This window comes from Pelophylax lessonae, assembly GCF_965119305.1.
Source record: "Pelophylax lessonae genome assembly, chromosome: 10".
Lineage (NCBI taxonomy): Eukaryota > Metazoa > Chordata > Amphibia > Anura > Ranidae > Pelophylax > Pelophylax lessonae.
Window position 1 is genome coordinate 166,680,346 of NC_138777.1, and position 25,743 is coordinate 166,706,088.

Here is a 25,743-nt window from a genome sequence, read left to right on the forward strand (position 1 = left end):
GCAAAGTCAGAACTCCTGATCTATACACTTGCTCTGGGTTAGTGACCCAGAAAGTCATGAAGCCGTTGAAGCAGCATGACAACCAGGCAACGAGAATTCTCTGGAGGACAGCTCCTCACTGACAACCTCTGCATTTTCTCAATACAGGTTTCCTTGAAAAGGGATTTTTTTTTTTTGGGGTGAGAAGGCTATACATAAGATAAACACTTCTGTGAAGCAGAAATATAAAATCCAAGAAATAGACAAATCCAAGGTCTGACTTGAGTGCTTACTGAAGTAGATCAACTGCGGGAGATATTTCTTAACATCTTTTAAGTCTGTATTCTGTGGTATACACATAAGTGTAGCCCAGAAATTGTTTAATGTAGGCAGTTTCCATCTGTTGATGTGGGGGACTCTGCCCTCACAGTGAACATTTAGATGTGCCCTGTTCCCATTTTGTGTATTTTAGACAAGAGATCCCCAATGAGAAGTATAAATGGCTATGTGAACAACGTAAAAGCTGGACTGGTGCTTGTCCTTTTACATCAGGAGAGGAAGCCCCCTTGGGTCAAAGAGAATTTTACTACCTTAAACTAGAAGAAAGGGATCCCAGAGGGAGAACGTGTGCTATATGTCTACATCCACATAAATTCTATTGTATAAGAGGAGACCAAACATAGCCGTGGATGATGTGTAGACACATAGAACCCTATACAACAACACAGATACTAAAATCACAAAGAGATTAAAAATTACACCAACAACAGACACTGTAAAATATGTCTATTTATGGTTCATGTTAGATGAAGATATATAGAGTAGTGCGACATGCAAACTCTATGCATTTTGAAAACGTCTTCTTCAGGAGTACATGTGAATAAAATCAGCAGATGCTGCCACTCTTGGATACTTGTTTTCACACATTTATTGATACGTAGTCTTCCACTAAAATCATCATCCAATAGCGGAGCTCTATCACAGGAAGGGAAAACACATGGAGGCCCAGATTCCACAGCCAATTATTAAACATTAAAGTCCCCAGAACCAGGGTCAAATATCAGCAAAAAACATGACCAACTTGTCATAAATCATATAATGCAGGAGATCAATAATCTATGAAGAGTCTTGGATTATCCACTATGGAAACAAGAAAAACATCCCCAGAGGGTCCTTTCAACCAACACAGATGGAGGACCGATCATCCATACATCATAGTAAATTAGATAGAACAAGATCACAGTAGCTCCGCTATTGGATGATGATTTTAGAGGTAGACTACTTACTGATCTATGTCTTAAAACAAGTATTCAAGGGTGGCAGCATTGGCTGATTTTACTCATATGTACTCCTGAAAAAGACATTTTCGAAACATGTTAAGTTTGCATGTGGAGCTACTCTTTAGATCTTCATCTAATTTAAACAATGAATACATATATTTTATAGCGTCTGTTGCTTGTGTAATTTTTAATTTATATTGTAATACATTTTTGTGATTTTAGTATCAGTGTTGGAAATGCCTCGAAACAAAATGTTGCACTGAATAAAAATGTGTCCCATACAGTACTCAACTCTTTTCTTACAAGTGCACTAATACAATCACCTTTTTTCTATTCAAAAAAATCAGACACCTCCCGTAACCCTACCAACTGTTAAAGGAACTAACAGGGGACATATTATTAAATTATTTTCATTGTGAGGGGATTTTTCACGTTTATAATTATTTTTCACTAAAATGTAATATATATTTCTGGCAGAAAACTGAACATTTATTTAATTCACTGGTATCTCTCTAAAAATTAGTTTGCAACATCTGGGATAAACAGTTGCCAAATTCTTCAATTATCATTTTCTCTGCTATGCCATCTGACTGTTTTTCTTCTTCTGCTTTCTCAGCTTGTGCTAGTAGACATGTACATGCAGTTCTCACTACATCCAGGGAAGTAAAAACTGCGTAAAAACTAGAGAAAAAATACAAAAGGAAAGGATAACAGTGCTTTGTTCATAGAATCTTATTTAATGTGTTTTCATAGACTGGTTACCTGTGCACTATACCCTATAATATACTGACCTCAGTACTTACGTACAAAAAAACGTTTGGCAGAAGAGTGGCAAAAGGATCCCCCATGAAGAGAATTAGGACCAGTTCATCAGGAACCTACCAAAGTTCGCTTAGTGTATAGCAAGCTTTAGGCTACTTTCACACTGCTCTGTATCAAAAACGCATCAAAAACACATATGCATTAAATTTACCACACTGCATGATGCGTTTCGTGCTGCATTTGCGTTTTCCCTATATTACTTCCCACTGTTATAATGCGATTTTCATTCAATTTACAGTGCAACTATGCAGTGCTACTTGCTTACAATTTTCATGTGACTTTAGAAATCACAACAACATTAATAAGAAGCATTCTTTGATGGATTTTGATGGATGAGTGTTTTTTTTAACCCTCACCTCTCCTTTCTGATCATCCTACATCCATTGATTTGATACAGCTGCAATTTTGGAGCCCTTCTTGGATCCCTCCTTCTTTCGCTTGATCGATCCTTTCTTTGCTTGACTGATCCTTCCTTTGATCAATTGATCCTTCGGTTGATCGATCCTTCCTTCGGTTTAATGATCCTTCCTTTTATCTACTGATTGATCCTTCCTTTGATAGATCCGTCTTTCCTTCAATTGATCCTTCGATCGAAGGAAGGGTCAATCAATCGAAGGAAGGATTGATTGATCGATTAAAGGAAGGATTGATCAAGCAAAGAAAGGACTGAGTGAGAGAAGGAAGGATCAATTGGGCGAAAGAAGGAAGGATCCAAAGAAATCTCCAAAATCGCAGCTGTATCAAAATCAATGGATGAAGAATGGCTAGGGAGGGGAGGTGAGGGTTAAAAAAACACTCATCCATCAAAGTTGCATAAAAATGCTTCTATGCTGATGTGAGTTCTGTGAGATAACATAATAGTCTATTGAACTGAAATTGCACTGAAGTCCGCCAGGAACCTTTTCCAAAATTGCAGTGACCTGAGTCTCATTGATTAGAAGGGCACCATTGAATATATTGTGATTTCCTTTGTCATGCAATTCTGTGAACCTGGGCTTGAGCACTTCCCACAGGCGTGTAGCATTTTTTATGTATTTTTTATGAGGTTTCCATTCATTTCAATGGAGGCATGCATTTTGGTGCATTTTTTTTTCACAAAAGCAGATCAGTGTGAAAGCAGCCTTATAGTCTGTGCAAATTCTATGGTCAACTGTGTGTAACTATAGAGAGCTGTAGACCAATCTTCATGGTAACATTTTAAGGTTTTCAGATTGACATAAATGATCTTTTAATAGCCTTGTACACACATAACTGAAATCATTTAGGTAATCAATGTTTACTTACTTACAATGTTGATCATTCTACTTTCCCATAACTGCAGTATCAAATATGCCAGAAAAGAGGAGTTCTGCACTAAGAATATTTTAGTTCTGCCTTTACCAGATATTTTACACTGTAACTTTCTTGAGATATTGTTCTTTATCATAATATACTTACATTTTACCAATGTAACAAAAGCAATACTTCTTTTTTGTTGCCAGGGCTGCTGTTGGAAATCACGGGGCCCCATACAGCCTATCTGACAGGGCCCCCCCCCATGGCCAAAGGGACATAGATTTATCAGTCCCTTTCTCTACAGCCTCAGTTGCACAGATGAATGAATACAAAGCGCTCTGAGGCTTCCTGCTCATTTACAAACTGAAGCAAATAAATGCAGTTTACTATGCTTTAATGATAAATGAACACAGGAGTGATTAGTACTGATTTCTTACTGTGTTCATTCAGGAAAGGAAGGGGCCAGTAAATTACATATTTACCAATCCATTCCCCACTCTCCATCCTGAAACATCTCCCTGTGTGCCCATAGCAGCTGACGGGGGGAAGGAGAGGAGGGAAGCCAGCAGCACTGTGGGGGATAGGGGCACACGGGGGGGGGGTCTGGACAGAAAATGGAATCACCCTGCAGTGCAGCCAGAGAGAGTAAGAGGAGGAGAAGCTGGCAGCGCTGCAGGGGGAGGCAGGAGAGGATCGGTGTCTGCAATAAGACAGTACAGCCGGCCCTCCTGCTAAGTGGGTGCCTGGGCCTCCCTTTTGAACCGATGGAGCCCAGACCCAGTACAGGAGGGCTGGCTGTACTGCCTTATCAGCAGCCCTGTTTGTTGCAGTCATTAAATCTAGTATTGAAAAAAAAATCCTTCTATTTATTATTCTTCTGACTCATACCGTTCTGCATTGTGATGTTTCTGTATGCTCCTAAGAGTTTTACGGTCTGGGCTTTCTTCATAATTTTTACAGCGAATGCATTTACAGCTAGAGGAACACATTATTTTAGCCTGCAATGAAGAACACATTGACTTATACTAATGCAACAAATGATTTGTGAAACACTTTTAAGACAAATCCTGCATAATGTAAAGAGAGAAAGACACGTTTGTCTTCTTGTCAGCTTTAGTATAGGATTGTTGTACACATTCAGCTTTACATCCTGCTTAAAATACACAGCTTGCGTTTAGACATATGCAATGTTTCTAATAGCTTTATACGTATATGCATACACACATTTACATGCATATGCAAGTCAATTCTGCAAATATGTATTGCCCCAGACAAAGCTGTGTCCCACTTTTTTGTACTCCACTAAGCGCAGGATACAGTTTTTTTTTTTGTAGACACAGTCCCATTTTTTCCTATAGTTTTGGATTTAAATGCATACAAAATTATATTGAAAAAATAAAACAGTCAAATAAATGAGTAAAACAACTTAATAGTGATAGCAGCACTCACTATATACCCGCATACATAAAATTTAAAATTTTTACATTTAAAAATACAAATGTGCTGCGCTATCAAATAACGTGCTAGTGCGTCAACAGTACAAGAATACAAATCAATTAAGTGAAACATAAATAAAGTGCTTAAATAAATAAAATAAACACCAACATGTGAAGGTAAATTCATTCATAGATATACAAAGACAATATATTGGCAAAGTGCACAGTGCAAAAGCAGTCCAAATAAAGAATGCTTAGTGCAAACAGTTCATAAATTGATGTATGTGTCGCCCAAATCTGACAATCCTGTGTAAATGTACACCACTTGCCAATATATTGTCTTTGGATATCTATGTAGCACTGTCCCCGCAGGGCCTACTGCATAATGACTTGACGGGCTCCCCTGATTACCAGCACATGGTCATCTTGAGATATAGTTAGTGGATCCCTTCCTTGCTCCTGATGGCTCGTCACACAAATAATGGCATCACTCTGACCGCTCCGGCAAGCGTCATGGTGATGGGACCATTGGCTTTTCCTCCCTGTCTCTTGCCGGCGTGGTGGAGTGACGTCATCTCCCGCGCTGCCACCGCTTCAGCTGTCCGGAGCAAGTGTTTCCTGTATCGGTCTGTGTACCGCTGGTCCACCTGGAGCCCTGTCACATCAAGCATGCATCCATCCATCCTTGTGATGGCACGGGCGCCTGCTGGCGATGTTGACACTGGCCAGAAACCCAGCTAGCAGTACATCAGCGGTGGGGGCAAGTACACAGGCTCAGCCTGACATCTGACCAGTGTGTGTTTTTAACTTCTATTGATTTTATGCAATAAACTGTGTAGATTTTTCCACCACTATGCAATTTACCATCATGTGTTTGTGACTGATTTCATTAATACAATTATTACCAGAAGCCCCCCCTAACTTCCAGCCTTCTCACTGACTGCACCCAGGAGTCCCCATCGGAGCTGCTGAAGTTATACACAGGCTTTTCATCCACTGGTTGTTTAGGCGCCCTGTCTCTCTTTGTCTGCAAGAGTACCTGTCAAGTAATAAAAGTAAAAAAACATTTTTTTTTTAAATGTACGAAAATATCGGCCGATACCGATATGCATTGGCAAAAATATCAGTATCGGCAACGAAAGAAAACTATATCGGTCGATCACTAGTAGAAAGGGTTAAGTCTTTTGCTCTTAACTTCCTAGCAAGACAACTTAGTGGACACTCTCACTAGTATCCCCTTTCAACTGACACCCATCCACTGACTAGCTTAGGAACAGGGGTGGCCCCCCTTAGGTCAGGCCCCTTGACAAGAGATTCTCTACTCACTGTACTGCAGAGACAGATCCTCCAGTGTCTCCCCCCTCAGTCAGCTCCTCTGGATCTCCGGGTTCAGTTCCTCACTGCTACTCTCCAGGACCTCCCCCTGAGGCCGCATGGCAACTCTACAGAGGAAGAGGCATCCTCCCCCCTCCCTCCGGGACTCCGCTATCCAGAATGAAAGACCTAAAGCACATGTGCTCCTGGCTTTTCCCTCTGCCAATCATCAGGACTGTATCAAAAGCCTGTGCACCCATTCATCAGGTTTCCTACCACTGGCCAACATACCTCCCTATTGGACCAGTGTGAAACACTTTCTAGACAGAATGAGTTGCATCCTGAGCACAATGAGCAGACCTCACTAACAGATCCTGCTCTCTGGTAGGCAGAGAACAATATAGATTTAGCTGCAGCCCCTCTGATAAGCAGACAGGGCTCAAAACTATACTTTCTCACTAGCACCTACCTAGGAGGGTGCTACATCTATGAATTAATTTATCTTCACATCTTGGTGTATATCATATTTACTGTAGTTAGGCACTTTATTTACATTTGATTTAATTGATTTGTATTATTGTACTATTGATGCACTAGCACTTTATTTGATAGCGCAACACATTTGTATTTTTATACAAAATGATATGCTTTATACTTTGTTTTAGATACCTCCGTGTGAATGAGCCCAAATACAGCATTAGGTAGTTTATAGGCAGACAGCACCTATTTCCACCACCAGCGGTGGAAATCTTTCCATTCAAGTGACACTAAATTCTGGTTTCAAAAATAAAAATTCTACTAAAGTATGTACTCTTAACTCAAAAAGTACCTTCTATTGCTTTCAGCCTCATCCAAATTTCCTGATTCCTTTTATTTATTTTTTTCTTCTGTGATCAACTTTCTGTTAGAGGGTGGCTAGGTTTATTTTTCATGGTTCCACTGAAAGTAGGCACTCTCTCTTGCTTGCCACTATGATGGACTAGGGACTTTGAACTGTGGGCTATGGGATAAGTAGCGTGTATAAAGCAGTTTACCGTAATGTCCACTGCTCTTTCCAAAAAAAATGGAAGTAAGTGGGAAAAGGAGAAGTTTGAGAGCACAAGGGGGCATTACAAGGAAGCAGAAAAGCTAGCAAGCTGCATTAGGGTGCCATTAATAGGCTGGTTGTAAAGAAGTCGATCGATAGATCAACTTCTGTATATTCAGGCAGCCCATACGTGGATCGAAAGTTGGGCGGTAAATGCTGGTTGCAGGAAAGAAAATCGCATCATCTATGGCCTGCCTAAGCAGACCCAAACTGTCTCACAGCTAGCCAAGAGGCTAAAGAGGCTGAAAGTTTTGTTATTGGATTGTGCTGACCCCCTGCAAGGGAAACTCTTTTGTTTTATGTTTGAGGTATAGGTGATGACATAGGCAGTAAGTCCTTAGATGCACTTTGGCATCTGAACTACCTTTCTGCGAGCTCTGTGTTTAAAGCTAACCTATACAATTGGTGGAGGATGCAAAGGGCAAAAGTGGAACTCATTCTGCTGATTCTTGCTGAAAAGTGAGTTATGATGTAATCCATACCTCCGAACTTTCAAACTTGAGAATGAGGGACCCTTGAGGGAGGTAGAGGCGTTCAGCGTGCTAAAAATGGGTGTGGCCAAGCTTTACACTGGGAGGGATTTAAGGTCATGGTTAAACAAAACCCAGGTTTCTTATATGTTCTAGGGGGTTGCTTTGGGAGGGTAGAAGACTTGTGCTAGAATGTGGGGTAGAGTGGGAGTCAGATATATAATGAGGAGGGGGCACTTTGGGAGCAGAAAGGCCTTGTACTAGAAGGTGGGATGGGGGGTCAGATATGGGTTGGGGGGGCCTTTGGGAGGAGAGAGGACTTGTGCTGGAAGGTGGAGTGAAGGAGGGGTCAGATATGTACTGCGAGGCACATTGAGAGGGGAGTGTACTTGCTCTAGAAGGTGGAGGGGCAGATATGTGCTTGGGGGCACTTTGGCAGGGCAGTGAACTTGTACTTGGGGGTAAAATTACTTGTGCAGGAGGGGGTGGGGGGTCAGATATGTACTGGAGGGGTGCTTTAGGAGGGGAGCAGAACTGTGCTGGGAGGTTAGATATGTATGGGAGGGAACTTTGGGAGGGACACGTAATTGTGCTAGGGGGGTCAAATATGTACTGGGGGAGTGGAATTGTGCTGGGGGGGTCATATATATATAATGGGGGGGCACTTTGGGAGGGGAGGTGACATGTGCTGGGGGTGTCAGATACAAACTGGGGGGCTGCTTTGGAATGTGAGTGGACTTGAAATAGGAGAGGTGGGGGATTTCAAATCCAATCTCCTCTCCAGCACGTGTTCTCTCCCCTCTCAAATCACCCATCCAGAACATATCCTCTCACACTTACCTACTAGGGATGATCGAACGGTTCGGGTCGACCATCGGTTCGGCCCGAACATTGGGTGTTCGAGGTTCGGCCGAATTTAGAACTTTTTGCCCAAAAAGTTCGGAATTCGGCAACCAGAACCGCCCAAAATGCAATGCTTCAGGAAATGGGCTTTAAAAGCCCGTGATTGGACCAGAACCATTAGCAAAAGCCAATTGAGGGGGCAGGAGAATGCTAGGAATGTGATTGGAGTGACTAGGGGGTCCCTAGACCAATCATTAGTGAATACGCCCCCCAGTATATAAGATCGCCCCCGCCATATTCCTAGCATTGTTATACTGGACATGGAAGAGAGTGGAAGCAGTTCGGTTAATTTTACTTTAAAAGTGTCATTTAGCTATTTATTAGTGTGAGGAAAGGGATATCTAGTGTAGTTAGAGTGCTCCTTTACACTTAAGTTAGCTTCAAAAATTTAGTTTCTGTAGGGAAAGTGTTAAGTGTAAAGGGACCGTAGTGTAGTGTAGGGTTAACTGGCAGTGACTGCTATGGCAGGGTGACAAAACCCTTCCATAGCAGGGTGACCGCTATAGAGAAATGATCATTTCTCTGAATTGCTTCGGCACAGGAATATGGCTTCTCACCAGCCAAGCATTTTTTATGCTGCAGGGGCTGCCACTGCCAGTGTTTTTTTGAGGACATGTTTGATGTCAGACATGACATCTGAACATGTGTATAGGGGGTATATATACACATATATGTCTATATATATACCCCTAGACATATATAGGTGTGATAGTAGCAGAAATAAATGCTTGCGCTAATGAAATCATTTACAGTAATATATTTCTGCTACTATCACACCTATATATGGCTAGGTGTCTATATACATATAATTATGTGTGTATATATACCACTATACACAAGTTCAGATGTTTTGCCTGCCTCAAAGGAACCCAAAAAAATGCCCAAAAAATGCTAGCGTCAAAAAAAAAAAATGCCCAGGTGTGTTTTTGCTGGCATTTTTTGGGGGGTTTTGGAGGCAGGCAAAACATCTGAACTTGTGTATAGTGGTGTATATACACACATCCATATATTTATATACACACCTAGACATATATAGGTGTGATAGTAGCAGAAATATATGCTTGCGCTAATGAAATCATTTACAGTAATATATTTCTGCTACTATCACACCCAGATCTGAAATCCAAAGTAAAATCAAAAAATCTCTTTTTTTTTTTTTTTTTTTCAATAATTGGCTTTTTTATCAAAAATGACAATTTTTAAGAACTTGTTTTGTGTGATTTTCTGTCTGGGGGGTCTAAAAGGTGTACCTGTGAAGTTTCAGCTCTGTAGCATGTCCAGAACCAGAAAAAAAAAAGGATTGCATGTATTAGAAAACTTTCAGCTGAGGGGGTTAGCTTCTCTCCTCGGTTTTCACACCTTGCCGATGTCAAAGCAGGCATTTTTTTGGGTTCTTTGCAGTCAGGAAAAACATCTGAACTTGTGTATAGTGGTACTGTGCACAAGTTCTGATGTTTTGCCTGCCTCCAAAAACTCCCAAAAAATGACAGCAAAAACACACCTGGGCTTTTTTTGTTTTTGACGCTAGCGTTTTTTTTGGCATTTTTTGGGGTTCTTTTGAGGCAGGCAAAACATCTGAACTTGTGTATAGTGGTATATATACACACATAATTATATGTTTATAGACACCTAGCCATATATAGGTGTGATAGTAGCAGAAATATATTACTGTAAATGATTTCATTAGCGCAAGAATATATTTCTGCTACTATCACACCTATATATGTCTAGGTGTGTATATAAATATATGTATGTGTGTATATACACCACTATACACAAGTTCAGATGTTTTGCCTGCCTCAAAAGAACCCCAAAAAATGCCAAAAAAAACGCTAGCGTCAAAAAAAAAAATGCCCAGGTGTGTTTTTGCTGGCATTTTTTGGGGGGTTTTGGAGGCAGGCAAAACATCAGAACTTGTGCACAGTACCACTATACACAAGTTCAGATGTTTTTCCTGACTGCAAAGAACCCAAAAAATGCCTGCTATTAAACCGGCAAGGTGTTACAGCAGCGAAGCCAACCTCCTGTGCTGAAAGTTTTCTAATACAAACAATCTTTTTTTTTATGGTTCTGGACATGCTACAGAGCTGAAACTTCACATGTACACTATTTAGACCCCCCAGATACTAAATCAAAAAATCTTTTTTTTTTTTTTTAATTTTTCAATAATTGGCTTTTTTTATCAAAAATTACAATTTTTTAAGAACCTTTTTTGTGTGATTTTGTGTCTGGGGGGTCTAAAAGGTGTACCTGTGAAGTTTCAGCTCTGTAGCATGTCCAGAACCAGAAAAAAAGATCATATAGGTGTTAAAGGAGGGTCCCACATCCCTGTTCTACTGAAAAATTATCTTTTTTTTTCATGGTTCTGGACATGCTACAGAGCTGAAACTTCACATGTACACTTTTTAGACCCCCCCCCCCCCCCCAGATACTAAATCCAAAGTCAAAATCAAAAAATCTCTTTTTTTTTTTCAATAATTGGCTTTTTTATCAAAAATGACAATTTTTAAGAACTTTTTTTTGTGTGATTAATAGTTAATGGGGCATGACCCAGAACCCTAGGCACTTTTTAGGGGCATTTATTGGGTTTTAGGGCTTAAAAATTGTGTTTTTTTATCCGTCACGGTTTTGTATGGTATACTCTAGTGTGTTTACTATATTTGTTCAATGTTATACAACCATTACGTTTACCTGTACTGTATTTTATGTTTGATGTTTTGAAACTTTAATAAAAACTATTGAAAAGAAGAAGTGAATATCTGTACGGTTATGATAAATACGAATTCTTTCATTAATAAAACTGCTATTATTTAAACTTAAAAAAAAAAAAATTGTGTTTTTTGATTACCGAAGTTCGGGTCCCATTGATTTCAATGGGGTTCTGAAATCCGAACCGAACTTTTGGGAAATTCGGGTGTTCTGGTCGAACCGAACTTTTCAAAAGTTCGATCATCCCTATTACCTACCTCCCTCCACCATTTTCCTGGTCACTGTGTCCCTCCTCCCCTGCAAGTATCTGTTAAACCCACTGCAATTCTCCAATCAGAACGGCAGAATGGTGTTCCTCCTCCCCAACTCCTCCTCCTGTCTGTGTACTGGAAAACAGAGCCAGGGACCCAGTTCCAGGTAGGAGTACTGTCTGTGCATGGTGACTGCAAGAAAAACCCCACAACATTGGTCAATTTTAAAACCAGTCACTGAACTGTATGCTATGAAGTAGCTGTATCCCCACTACTGTTGCATGGTTTAATCATGGGAAGAGACTTTCCACTGTTCTGGGAACTGTAGAGTGGGAAGGAAAAGGCTCCAGAACAGGAAAACACTATAGTGTCCATGGAGCGGACACCTGACCCATTTGAAAATAACACTGATGATAGTGCTGTAGGGGTGACCACTGATGAAAGTGTATCCTTCCTGTAGTAGTTTTCTGGTGAACCAGAGGTGCATACATACTAATGTGGTGCAGCTTGGTCCTCTAAAGGACATACAGCTCTTGCTATAGCTGTAACTACAACCAGTGAATATAAATCCACATCAACATAATTTCCGGGAAGGCCTAAATCAAGAGGCGGAGGTTCTGGTATATGGGGGCAAGCAGCTTTTGTATTCACAGACCAAAGTGGTGGTCAGAGTGCAGCATCAAGAGGCAGGGTGCGTGCAGTGTGCGTGCTTTACATCCAGGGATGGGTTAGATGAGTGGCTAACCAAACCATCATCTTCCTTCTCTATCTCCCAAGTACAGAGTAGTTTGATTGGCAGGCTTGGAACAATCAGCTAAATTATTTGAACATAACACCAGAGACTTGCTACAATTGCATCTGAGGTTGAGGATGAGAGCAACAGGAGCACAAAGGGAGGGGATAACAATCAGGAAGAACCAATTGGCACTGATGTTCCTCTAGAAGCAGCCTACAGCCAAGTTGTCTTCAGTGACTGTGTCGGGGGGGGGGGTGGGAAATGATGAGGTTTCTTTCTAACAGTATCTGGGTGCTAGCTTTAGTACAGGGGGAAATTGAGGGAAAGGCACAACATCGGCGAGGCAGGATGCCAGGGCAGCTCACAGACCAGTGGCGGTAGAAGCTACTCTTCTCCACCTGATAGCAAAGCTCTACAGGCTGCTGTTATCCCTTAACCTGCTCCGCAGAGCTCAGCTGTGTGGGCATTTTTGACATATGCTTCAGACAATCATAGTCATTTGCATTCTCTGCCAGCAGTGTCTCAAGCATGGTAAAACAATTTGTCATTTGGGTACCACATTTATGAAGAACCGCACGAGTGCCCACCACGCAGCTCAGCAAGAGTAGAACCTGAAGGCTGAAATTAGGTAGAACAAGGGCTGCACTCCTCCTCCCTACTTCCAGCTCCTTCCTTTCCTTTTCCTCCAACTCTACAAATTATCTGCAGGGATAGGGTTGAAAGTGTTTAGGAGGTATCAGAGGTTTACTGCACAGAGCAGGAAAGAGGGTCAAAATGGGGACATAGTAGGGGCAAGTGTAGGGGGGCATCATCGGAACAAACGGAGTAGGGGAAAGTGTAGGCTGTACCCATGCTTTGATTCCATCAACCCCACCCTGCCATCTCCAGTTTTAGCATTGAGTAGGCAGGCTTCTCTGCCCCAACTTCTGGAGCAAAAGAAAAAGTACCCCCAATTAGCAAACCCCAATGCCCAACATCTCAATACCAGCTCAGTTTAATGATTTATGGCTTTACAGCTTCTTCATGGAGTCTGCCCCCTGCAGTGAATTTGCAGCCTGTGCTGTACTGCAGTGGCAGGTTCTCAATCACCATATTTTTCATCTTTAAGGCCATCTCTGGGTTCCACTGTCAGCTACAGGGTACACATATCCACAGGCACATGATCTAGCAAGTATGGGCAGGGACATTATATCTCATTCACAGCCACCTGGGTCACTGCTGGCAGCCGAGAAGAATACAGGTGTACCCCCCACTGGAGCTTGTTGTACCAATGCACATCCTGACCTGGTGACAGGGACAGATCAGTCACCTTTACCCCCTACTCAATTCCCTCTTCAAATGAGTAATCCTCAGAACCATTAGTTCCACTCAAACATTTGAGCGGCTATGCAACAGCTCAGACAAAACATTGTCAAGCAGTTTGGCAGTTTGTATACCTAGGGAAGCCACATTTTGGCACTAGACGCACAATTTGATATCAAGATAACATTGTCTTTTAACAATGATGGAAGGTGGTTTTTGTTTAAAGTTATTTTGTGCCATTTTTCATACAATTAATAAAGATTTTTTTTATATTTGTACTGATTTTGTACATTATTATTTTGGTTCATTTCAAGCCCTGGGGGCTCAGTAGCAAAACTATATTTTTGTGTGGTTTCATAATAAACCATGGAGCCCACCATTTATTAATTAGGTGAGTGGGCGTTTGACCACAGAGGTGGCCATTTTTGGGTACCCCGTTTATTGTTTTGAGTCCCTCTGTTTCTTTTAACGTAATGAGGAAGCCACATTGGGGCAGAGATTCTGTTAGCTCGGCAGAAGCAGGCCCAGTGGTGGTTAACCCCATGTCATTTTGTGCCAGGCAAGGTCATGTGAGACAACGACAACAACTTGCTGTCTGCCACTTGGTAGGGAAAGTTCACATTTGCCTTGCCTGGATCACATCCTCAATCTGGTGATTAAGCAGTTCCTGGTAGGATACCCTAGCTTACAGAATCTCCTGAGGCAGGCCAGAAGAGTTTGTAGCTCTTACAGGTGGCCATAAACAGCCACTGCTCAGCTGGGTGAAATTCAGCTCCCTGGTCATGCTGCAGCAGCTGCACATGCATCAATGGGCCATAAATTAGTATCGATGCAAATATGGCATGAGGACAGGCTCAGAGGAGCTGAGTATTTTTCCCCAGGTCAGTGGCTTCTCAATCAAACTGGTTTGAAGCTGGTTTACATTGCTTTAATGTGAGTGCAATGATTTTACATTTTCGCTTTTGTTAAATAAAATACTGCACAATGATAGTTTTCTCCCTTTGTGTCCTTTATGCCACATGAGCAATAATGAGGTGATACTTATCAAGCAAATGCCAGACAGAACCCAGGAGAAGTAACAAACAATATGGGGGAGAACAAGAGGAGTCCAGGACAGTGGCGTCACTATGGGGGTGCGGTGGGGGCGGTCCGCACCGGGTGACACCCGCCAGAGGGGTGACACCGGCCCAGGATGTCTCCCCAGCTGCCTCCAGTCTTCACTTCTCACTGTATGTACGGACGGAGTACACTGAACTGAAGCCGCCCCTCCTCCGTGATGTTTACTTCCTGTACAGAGAGGAGGAGGGGGAGGAGGCACACCACGCTGCTGATTATGGCATTCTCTGTCAGAATAGAAGAAGCTACCGTAGGACAAGGTAAATTGCAGGTAACCCTTGCACTGGAAGGATCGTTCATGTTCTTTTTAACTTCAAGAAAATTGAACTTCAACAGTATTTTATGTTTTAGGAGAGTGCCATGTACTATGTCTCCAGTCTCTTGTATACTACAGAAGCATGCTCCCAGTCTCCAACAACCCCTGTACTATAATGTATGTGAGCTGCAACCAAAGATCCAATAGGAATAAATAGTGATGAAAAAAGTCTGGTGCACTAAATTGTTACCATCATGAACAAGTGTTATGTGATACCAAAACTTGACCTTATTAAACAATTGTGATGATTACATTTGGACTTTTTATTCTGTGTGACAATTGCATAATTTTGTTTTAAGTAATATTCTTTCAAGGAATATTTATTCACTCTGTATTTTATTTTTTGTAATCATCACAATTGTTTAATAAGGTCAAGTTTTGGTATCACATAACACTTGTTCATGATGGTAACAATTTAGCGCACCAGACTTTTTTCAACCCCTGTACTATGTCCGCAGTCTCTGACAACCCCTGTACTATGTCCACAGTCTCCGACAACCCCTGTACTATGTCCACAGTCTCCGACAACCCCTGTACTATGTCCGCAGTCTCCGACAACCCCTGTACTATGTCCGCAGTCTCCGACAACCCCTTTACTATGTCCGCAGTCTCCGACAACCCCTGTACTATGTCCACAGTCTCCGACAACCCCTGTACTATGTCCGCAGTCTCCGACAACCCCTGTACTATGTCCACAGTCTCTGATCATCTCCTGTATTATTTCCACAGTCTCTGTCAGAGAAACGGCCATGCTGCAACTGGCAACTCCGCCAGAACTTCCAATGGCCGCAACAGACTCAGGCCATAGACTCATTATCAGTGAAATGGCTGTGCTGCAACTGGCAACTTTGCCAGTACTTCCCATGGCTGCAATGGACTCAGGCCATAGACTAATTCACTGGCCTATAAAAGGACTCTGCTCAGCCCATCAGATTGCTGGATTGTCTTCAGCTCTTCCTGTTTCCTGTGCATTGTTACTTCCTGGATTCCAGTTTGACCCGGCTCGTTCCTGACCTGTCTGCTCTCTCTCCTGGCTTTGACCCACGGCTTTGTCTGACCCTTCGATCCTGCTCCAGTGTTTGACCCTCGGCTTGTGTGACCATCCTTGCTCTTTTGTCCTCTGCCTGACTTCTAGTGTACCGATCCCGGCTTGCTCAACGGACTTGCTTCTGCTCAATCCCCTTGTCTTGGCGACCTATTTGGACTGATACCTGTGTATGACCCTCGGCCTGGCTTTTACCTGCACATTGCTTGATTCCCTGGAGGCCCTGCAAGTTGTTCCGGATACCCTTGTGAACCTTTACCTGCACTCCACCAGCATCCAGTGCTCCTTGGAATTTAACTGCTTGGATGCCCGTTACCATTGTATTTTATGTAAGTACCTGACTTTTATCTTTCGGAATAAAGCTATTTTGTTAAACGGTACATCACTATATTAGTACTTCTTCCTTACATATCATCATCGACTGCACTTAAGAGGAGATCCTATTACCTGGCACAAAAGGGGGACATTCCCTCCCCCTCCCTCAGGAGCCTTACAAGACAACGCTGCAATAAGGCTTGTTACCCCTGTAGGGGTACATACCACCGGTGAGTGCAGGAGCAATTGGAGGGGTGCACCTGTGTGTTTCACCCACATCACCCCTAAAGTATTGGAAGCACTTTACTTACACCTGATTAGCCGTTTTTTCAATGATTACTGCATATATGTTTCTTTTAATCACGGATTTACCCAGCAACAAAACAGACTGTTGATCTGGTTTTTTTTGGGACTATTTATTCACTGCATGAGCACTATTTATTATTGTATTTATTCGTTACAAGCACAGATGTGAATTTACTGTATTTTACCTATATTATTTAGTGCACGGAACATTATACCAAGTGTGCTTTTAAATATATCTTTCGTCATTGGCACATATATTATCTATGCACTCTTTGCACTAAAACACTTTATAACACCCCAACTAAGGAGATTAATTTATGTACCAATTTTGATATTGTTCCGACACTGAGTTTTTTTATTAATTTACACTATAGCACTTTAATTAGCAACATCTATTTTTATCACTTATAATCAGGCAGCGCCACTTTACCTCACCTTGCCCACATTTCCTGTACTATGTCTGCAGTCTCTGACCATCTCCTGTATAATGTCTGCAGTCTGACCATCTCCTGTATAATGTCCGCAGTTTCTAAAAGTCTCTTGTATAATGTCCGCAGTCTCTGAAAGTCTCTTGTATCATGCCCACAGCCTCTTGTATCATGTCCACAGTCTCTGACAGTCTCTTGTATCATGTCCTCAGTCTCTGACAGTCTCTTGTATCATGTCCACAGTTATTGACAGTCTCTTGTATCATGTCCGCAGTCTCTTGTACCATGTCTGCAGTCTCTGACCATCTCCTGTATCATGTCTGCAGTCTCTGACCATCTCTTGCATCATGTCTGCAGTCTCTGACCATATCTTGAATCATGTCTGCAGTCTCTGACCATATCTTGTATCATGTCTGTAGTCTCTGACCATCTCCTGTATTATTTCCACAGTCTCTGATCATCTCCTTTATCATGTCTGCAGTCTCTGACCATCGCTTGTATGTGGGAGGAATTTTACCCTTTCCTTACCCCTACACTGAGTTATCATGTCTGTAGTCTCTGACCATCTCCTGTATTATTTTCACAGTCTCTGACCATCTCCTTTATCATGTCTGTAGTCTCTGACCATCTCTTGTATGTGGGAGGAATTTTACCCTTTCCTTACCCCTACACTGAGTTATACACCCCTGTCTCCTGCACTCTTTTTGTTTTGTACTCCTGATTTTTTTTTTATACATTACACACTCCTGGGCCCTGCGTTCTGTGCATTATGTACTCCTGGACCATGCTCTCTGTGTGTATCATGTACTCCTAAACCTGGCACTGGCTACAGCCTTCTGTGCATTACATTCATCTAAATCTTGAACCCATTGCATTACACACCCAGGACCCCTGCAGCCTACACTATGTATCCTAAACCCGTCACTGACTGCAGCACTCCCCAACCCCTGTGCTCTGCTTTACACACTCCCGCACTATATACACAATACTGTACATTATATACTTCTCACCAAAGTCTTCATTGTCTCAACAGTTGCTGGTTGCTATGCAGTCCCTGACTATTTTATTGAATTTATTCTTTAAGGTAGGCTCAGACAAAACAATCAAAGCATATTTTATAGGTACAAGGAAGCCTGGCTTTTGTTTAAACATATCCCTTAAGCTCCTCCCACAATTTACCGCGACCTAGCATGCCGCAGGTCTTTTCACTCCTCCAGTGTCCTTCATTCTGAAGTTTAAAAGTTGGGAGGTATGATTAAGTAGTGACAGCAGGCTCTTTTCCTCGCTCAGTCCACCAGAGAACAGGTAGCGAGCTGCAGGCCAGTCTTTTTCCCTTCCCATTGGCCACCGCTCAGGGCCAATCAGAAGAGACTAGGGAGGCATCATGGGACATGTAGTCCCGGAAGATTGGCGGCCCGGTTTGTAGTCCACAGGGAGCAGACCACAGCCCCCAGCATGCACTCTGCTAGGGGGAGAGATTGAGGACTGGGAACCTGGGAAAAAGCTGAGGGAGTGAGTGCTACACCATAAAGAGAGGACTGTGCTGGGGGAAGTCAGAGAGAGCCACACTGCCCAGCACCACCAGAGAGAGGGCCATGCTGCTGCCCAGCACCACCAGAGAGAGAAAGACTTTGTCATTGCCAGGGTACAGACGGGCTACACTACTGACCAAAGTCAGCCTGGTCAACCCAGAGGGAGCGAACGTCTAACCAGAGGGATCACTGCTGCATTTTTGCTGGGTCTGGCAGGATGGACTGTCAACCATTATCCGTTACTGCTCCTAGGGACTGAGCCATTTGGAAGTGCCTAACCTGCTATCCTCTAGGCCTTATTGACCGTCGCAACCTGCTACAAAAAACTCCCAACGCTGAGCTGCTGCCTGGCCCGAATATAGGGGGGGGGGGGGGTGACACCATGTTTTACCGCACCAGGTGACACCAACCCTAGTGATGCCACTGGTCCAGGAGAGACACCATCTAAGCTTTTTTTGACTACTATGCTAACAGTAAGGGGGTCAAAAAACTCTGGTGAGTGTGCGAGCAATAGAGGGGTCATGGAGAGCACAGAAGCACTAGTTGGATGTTTTATGCACTGAGCATTTTTTTTATGTAAAAAGAACTTATGTTGATGAACAGATTTTGCCCTGGTTGGATGGTTTAAGCACCAAGCATCTTTATGCGCTGAGCACTTTTCTTTTCAATTCTGAGAACAGGTGAGAAAGGACAAACATACAATTATATTTTACAATATGTGTTGAGGGTATACTGTATTCCTAGGGTCTTTATTGGTCACACTACCTCCCCTGAGGTCACTGGCTTCCTCTGCGATGTTGAGGCAGTGATTAGCATGGTTTTTACTAAAGGCTGATATGTTTGGTTCACCTTATCTATGTTTAAATAAATTAAAATGGGTTTTGATTCTTGGAGCAGAGAGAACATGTCTGTTCTCATAAAGGGTCAATGGACAGTGTTCCTAATCACCACCACACCATTTCAATTTCACTAGACCAGTGTAAGCCAGCAATCTTGTTCCTAATCGCTAGCCACACCAGTCCCAGTCCCAGTGTCACCAGACTAGTGTAAGCCAGCAACTGTGTTCCTGATTGCTAGCAACAACACTTCCAGTGTAACTAGACAGGGGCAGTCAACAACAGTGTTCCTGGTCACTAGCCACACTAGTGCCAGTATCACCAAACCAGGGCAGCCAACAACATTCTTGTGGATTACCGCCACACCAATGCAGCTTTGCCTTTGCCTGGCAGCTGTACTGACTCTGACATGTTTATTGACAGCGTTTCTGCCTGCTGCCTGGATTGATTATTTACCTGTTTTCTGACCATGTCTCTGCCTGCAGGCTGAACTGAAACTGGACTGCATGTCCCACTAACTACGTTCCTGTGAGACACTAGTCCCAGCCATCCTTTGAGGGGAACTGCACTCCTCAACCCTTTTGTTACCCTTTTGTTCAGCCTTCTGCATTTTTGAACATTTCCTGGGGGCAGCCACGTACCAGTAGGCTAGACTTGCTTGGCATTTAGAAACTGGGAATGTTATAGGTGGCACTTCCCTACCCTATACACTCATACAGAGGCAAGCATTACAGTACACTGTTTTTAATACAATATTGGTTAATTTTGCTGATATACAAGATGCAATGTCTAAAAAAGTCTCAGACATTTGGTATTACAATACTCGGGAGGAGTATCCGAATGTGTTTTGAGGTATCATTCTGAGTATACCATTGCTACCTATGGGAAATTTCTTATTTAATTGACAATTTTGTGCAAAAAAAATTTTTTCATTTTATTTTCTAAAAACGTGTGGAAAAAAGGAAATCTTCAAAGGACTCACTGTGCCTCTCATAAAATGTGTCTGTTTTCCAAAATGTGGCAATTTTGTGGGTGTTTCTACTATTCTGGTGCCCCAGGGTAACCAAAAATGTGATTGGTAGCCAGGAAATCAGATGCGTAATGTATGCCCCTTGTAAGCCTAAAGGTGCTACTTGGATTTTGCGTTCCTCTAGGTGTCGAGGCTGCGAAAAAAGTCTTGCATGTGTAACATGCCCATACTTAGGAGGAGTAGCAGAATATGGTTTGGGGTGTAATTATAAATACGCCCATGCTATGTGTTAGAAATATATTATTAATTGAAATCTTTGTGTAAAACAGGCAAAAAAATAAGTTTCTTTCTTCATTTTCCAAAAACTTGTGACAAACAATTAAATCTTCAAAAGACTCGTTATGCTTCTTAAAAAATACCTTATGGTGGCTGCTTTTCAAAATTTGTAATTTTGTCTGCATTTCTACTGTCCTGATGCTCTAAGACCTCCAAAAAGTGATGAGTAGTCAGGAAAATAGAAGTGAAATGTATCCCCCTTGCAAGCCTGAAGGTGCTCCTTAGATTTTGGGTCCCTTTATGTATCTAGGCTTCGAAAAAGTCTCACACATGTAGCATCCCCATACTCGGGAGAAGTAGTAGAATGTGTTTTGGGGATAATTCTAAGTATGCCTATGCTGTGTGTTAGAAATATCTTTATTTACAACTTTCTGTAAAAAATACATTTTTATTTTCTTTCCGCATGTTCCAAAAACTTCAAGCAAAAAAAACCAAAATCCTTAAAAAGACTATATCTCCTAAAAAATACCTAGGGTTGTCTGCTTTTTAAAATGTGGTCATTTTGTGGGTGTTTCTACTCTTCTGGCACTCCTGGACCTCCAAACATGTGACAGGTAGTCAGCAAATTAGGTGCCTGATTTCTGCTCCTTGAAAGCTTGAAGGTACTCTTTGGATTTTGGGTCTCCTTATGCAGCTAGGCTGCAAAGAAGTGTCAAATGTATGTTATCCCCATACTTAGGGGGAGTATCAGAATGTGTTTTGGGGTGTAATTCTAAGTAAACTGATGCTGTGCGTTAGAAACATCTTATTTACAGCAAATACATATTTAATTGTTTTTCTTCATTTCTCAAAAAATTGTGGCAAAAGACTCACCAAGCTTCTAATTAAAAACATTGGAGGGTCAGGAAATCAGATGCAAAATGTATGCCCCTTAAAAGCCTGGAGGTGCTCATTGGATTTTGGATCCCTCTAAGTCTCATACATGTTATATCCCCATACTCGGGAGGAGAAGAATATGTTTTAGGGTGTAATTGTAAGTATGTCTATGTTAAGAGGTCATCTTCAGGGGGGGGAGGGTTCTGTCCTGGCCTTTTAGGGCCTCAAGGAATGAGATAGGCAGCCTGAACATCAGGGAATGAGATCGGCATTCTGAACATCAGGGTTGATAAAATTCAAATATGTATAGTATATTTTGTAGACTAACTTTCACACAGTCCAAATATTATACACCTATTTGTTTCTGTTTTTTGTTTTTTTTTTTACCAAAGAAACATAGCAAAATACATTTTGAACTACATTCAAGATGTACTTGCAAAGTTTTAAAACAGAAACTAAAGGAAACATTTTTTTTAATATATATATATAGATATATCTATATCTATATATATATATATATATATATATATATATATATATATATATAATGTATAAATATATATTAAATATATGAGCGAATAAATATATTTTATTAAGTACACATGTTTATGTGCTTTTATGCACGTATTGTACGCAAGTTTATGTTCATATGGCCTCAAGTGTATATGCATTTTGCTGGCCCGAATATTAATTTATTATAGAAATTGGAATACATTTACAGCCCTATAATGTCCTATAAACTCATACTTTTCTCCATTGCAGAAAAAATGCCATGAATGTTCATTTTTCAGACATACAGTAATAGAAACGTCCGTTTATCAGCAGTAGTGTACATGAAGCCTAAATGTTAGAGGGTTTTGTTTGCACACATTTGCAAATATATGTGTAAGCCGCAGTGCCCACATCAAGGGACCTCTGTATATATTGCGGTTTTAACTCTAAATTTCCAGAGCCTCCACAGTGGGAGCACATTTAAAAATGGATAGATTATAGGCAGGTATGCTTGTAAGGGAGTCCACCCAGTGCTCTGTAAAAAGAGTTGAAATTGAAGCGTCGCACCACTGCTAAAAGGTCCAGATACAACTTTATTCCATTAAAGGTCAGGGGTACAATTCAAAAAGTAGCCAGTAGCAGCTTGTCTGGCAGCTGCCAAAAAAGCTGCTGACTAGGCCTGTGCTTTCCAAGGCTACCAAACAAACTGCTGAGTAGGTCTGTGCTTTGAATTTACACTGGTAAAACCCTGATGAAGGGGGCACTAAGACCCCCCAAGATGCATTGCCTACTTTTTGAATTGTTACCCTGACCTTTATTGGAATAAAGTTGTATCTGGACCTCTTAGCAGTGGTATGGCACTTCAATTTAAACTCTTTTTACATCACACTACAAGCCAAGGAGACTGTGGCGATCCTCTGGGGTGTAGAAGTTGCCTGCCCAAGAACCACATCATTTACACCAATAGTAATACCTTAAGATAACAATACTAGCATAATAAACCTACATGTCCAGTGCTATCTGTCCATTTTCATCAACTAGTGCTCTGGGGAGGTGATCAGGATTTTTTTGTTACACTGTGATTGCTTATTACAGTAATGGTCACTGTTACAAGCAATCAGAAAGATTGTTCAAAGGTTTCATTCATAAAACCTCTACTACTGTGATGTTGTGATTAGTCACAGCTATCACAAGCTACAGGGCTGTTGTGATTGGCCCTGTGACCAATCACAGAGATCACAGTAGTAAGCAATGAGAGTTTTGTTTACTACTGTAACTGTGATTGGTCACAGCAATCACATGGTGCCAGGGCCCCGCTCAATACAATGATCAGTGATCTGCTGTGTTTAGTGGACACAGTGGTCACAGATACCGCTGCTGTGCAGAGTGCCCATGAGCTGCCAATGTGGGAGGGCATATGGGTACATCCACCCGCATCAGCATTTCTCCCATCCAGCCAAATATGTACAGTGGCTGGATGGAAAGCAGTTCAACAAAGAAGCCACCCAAAATTTGAATTCAAGAGAGAAACCACTGGTCTTCCTCCAAAACTGTTCAAAATCTTCTGTTTTTTTTTTTTTTTCCAGGTATTAAAAAAGTTCAATAAGCTATTAAATATGAACAATTGAAAAGACATTTACAAACCTCATAACATTCGCAGTAATTCTTAAGGCAAGCAGATCGCTTGCATTTGCATCCCTTTGAATGTCCGGGTTTAGGATCTTCAGTTTTACTTTTACCAATCTTACGCTGAAATGCTTCTGGATTTTTATCCCTGCAGGCCTATTATAAAAGGTAGATTAAATATGAAAATATTAGATTGAAAAGTTTACATATGTATAACATACACAAATTGTATATAATGTCTGCCTAGGAAATTTTTTAGCATAGTTCCCAATTGTCCTTGATTTCGAGGGTCTCTCCCTGGTTTGGAACAATGTCCCTCTGTCCATTTTCCTTCCTCAGGAAGGAAAGATCCAGGGAAAACATAATAAAAGCAGACCGAACCAAACTTAAAGTTTACATTTTTGATAGAGTGGAGAAGGGTTAAAATCTCCATCAGGTTTATATACCAGTGATCACACAGAGAGTAAGGCAAATCTACAAAATTGGGATATAGACAGCAGTAAAATGTATGTTCTAACCATTCAGCGTTTTCTTTGTTAATGTCTGTGTCCAAGCAGTAAATGGTTCTAACTCTTCTTTAACCAGTTGAGGACCACCTCTGGTAGTTTTACTGCTATAGTGTGGCCCTGCTGCGCTGGATCAAGTGTATATATACGTGATCCAGCATTTCTGGGTAGGGGGTACGAGCGTGCGACTGCCACGCCGAGTGTGCTGTTATTAGCTACAGCACAAGCTAAACAGCGGTTCCCAGCCAATTATTTATGGCCAGGACCTGCTGATTGGCTGAGCGAATGACAGAACAGAGCCCTGTGTTTGTAAACAACACAGGGCTCTCTACTGAGAGCGGCAATGTGGCTGTAAAGCAGGGAGTAAAAACAGTCACATTGCTTAGTAAACACAGCACACAGTACACACTTTACACCTGTTAGGCATACAGTTAGCCCTTTTATTGTCCTTATATGTTAACGTCTTCCCAGCCAGTGACAGTGTATAGTATTAGCACCGATCACTGTATTAGTGTCACTGGTGATATCAGTGTCATTTATTCAGTTCCCACCCAGTGTCAGTTTGTGTCAGATTACTCGTGGCACTAGTACAGTCTCCCTATAAGTTGCTGATCACTGCCATTACTAGTATATAAAAATAAAATAAAATCCAGTACATATGTAGCACCCTCCTAGATAGGTGCTAGGAAAAGTATATGTGTGGCCCTGTCTGCTTATCAGGGGTGCCTGACCAGTTAGTTAGGCTGTCATGTGTTTCCAGGTGTGACCTGTTGAGTCTGGGGAGTCTCCCCACTGTATCCAATGAGGGCTCTTGTTGGACGGTGGAGGAAACCTAGCCAATAGCGCACCAGGGTTTGTAGCTGTCCCAGTGGGCAGAGTTTGCCAGAATGCAAACCCTGGGATTGGGTATAAACCTGGCGGGAGCATGTGACAGATAGTCTTTGGCGGGAAGCAGAGTCCCAGGAAGAGGCTGACAGCTGTCTCTCCTCCTGGCAGTCGGCCTAGAGGACTGGAGGTTGAGCTGGGCTGCAGAAAGGGATCCAGAGTGTTGCTGGCCGAGTGGAGCTGGGCAGAAGCTTCCAGGAAAAACAGTGTCGTGAGTACTCAAAATCTGCCCAGGGGTCTGCCTAAGAGAGGGGGCCATTCCAGAAGGTCAAAGGGATTCAAGAGCCAGCTAACCAGTAGTTGTGGCATAGAAAGGGAGTGCCAAGTGTTAAGCCCTGAAGATAAGGGAGTGAAAGGGGGTGCCAGTGTGGGCCCTGAAGCATTCAGTGCAGCAAAAGTGTACAAGTAGCTACCTCAGGAAGGAGTACCCAACGCAGCTAATAGAGGATTTCTTTAGTGGAAGCTCAGTTGCAAGAATAGTTCAGCGTCAACCGGCATTCGGCCAGCTTTAACCAGCGTCAAGTCAGCGTTGGCGGGAATTCAGCCAGCGTCAAGCCAGCATCAAACAGTACTTCTTAAGTGTCTCCACCAAGTTGTGCATAGTTGAGTTAAAAGAGTATCCCACTCATCCCTTCTCCCATCCAAAAACCCGAA

General features: G+C 42.1%; 1 protein-coding gene across 1 annotated transcript in view; it reads right to left on the reverse strand.

Annotated features, from left to right (window-relative positions):
• Positions 1–1,771: 1,771 nt before the first annotated feature.
• Positions 1,772–25,743, reverse strand: part of LOC309566004 (protein lin-54 homolog) — a gene marked incomplete at both ends in the record, with an annotated part of 127,388 nt that continues 103,416 nt past the window's right edge. The window contains 2 exons of the mRNA XM_082271023.1: positions 1,772–1,940; positions 4,245–4,354. Coding sequence (XP_082127149.1) covers positions 1,772–1,940; positions 4,245–4,354 — 279 coding nt within the window. The remainder of the gene's footprint in view (positions 1,941–4,244; positions 4,355–25,743) is intronic.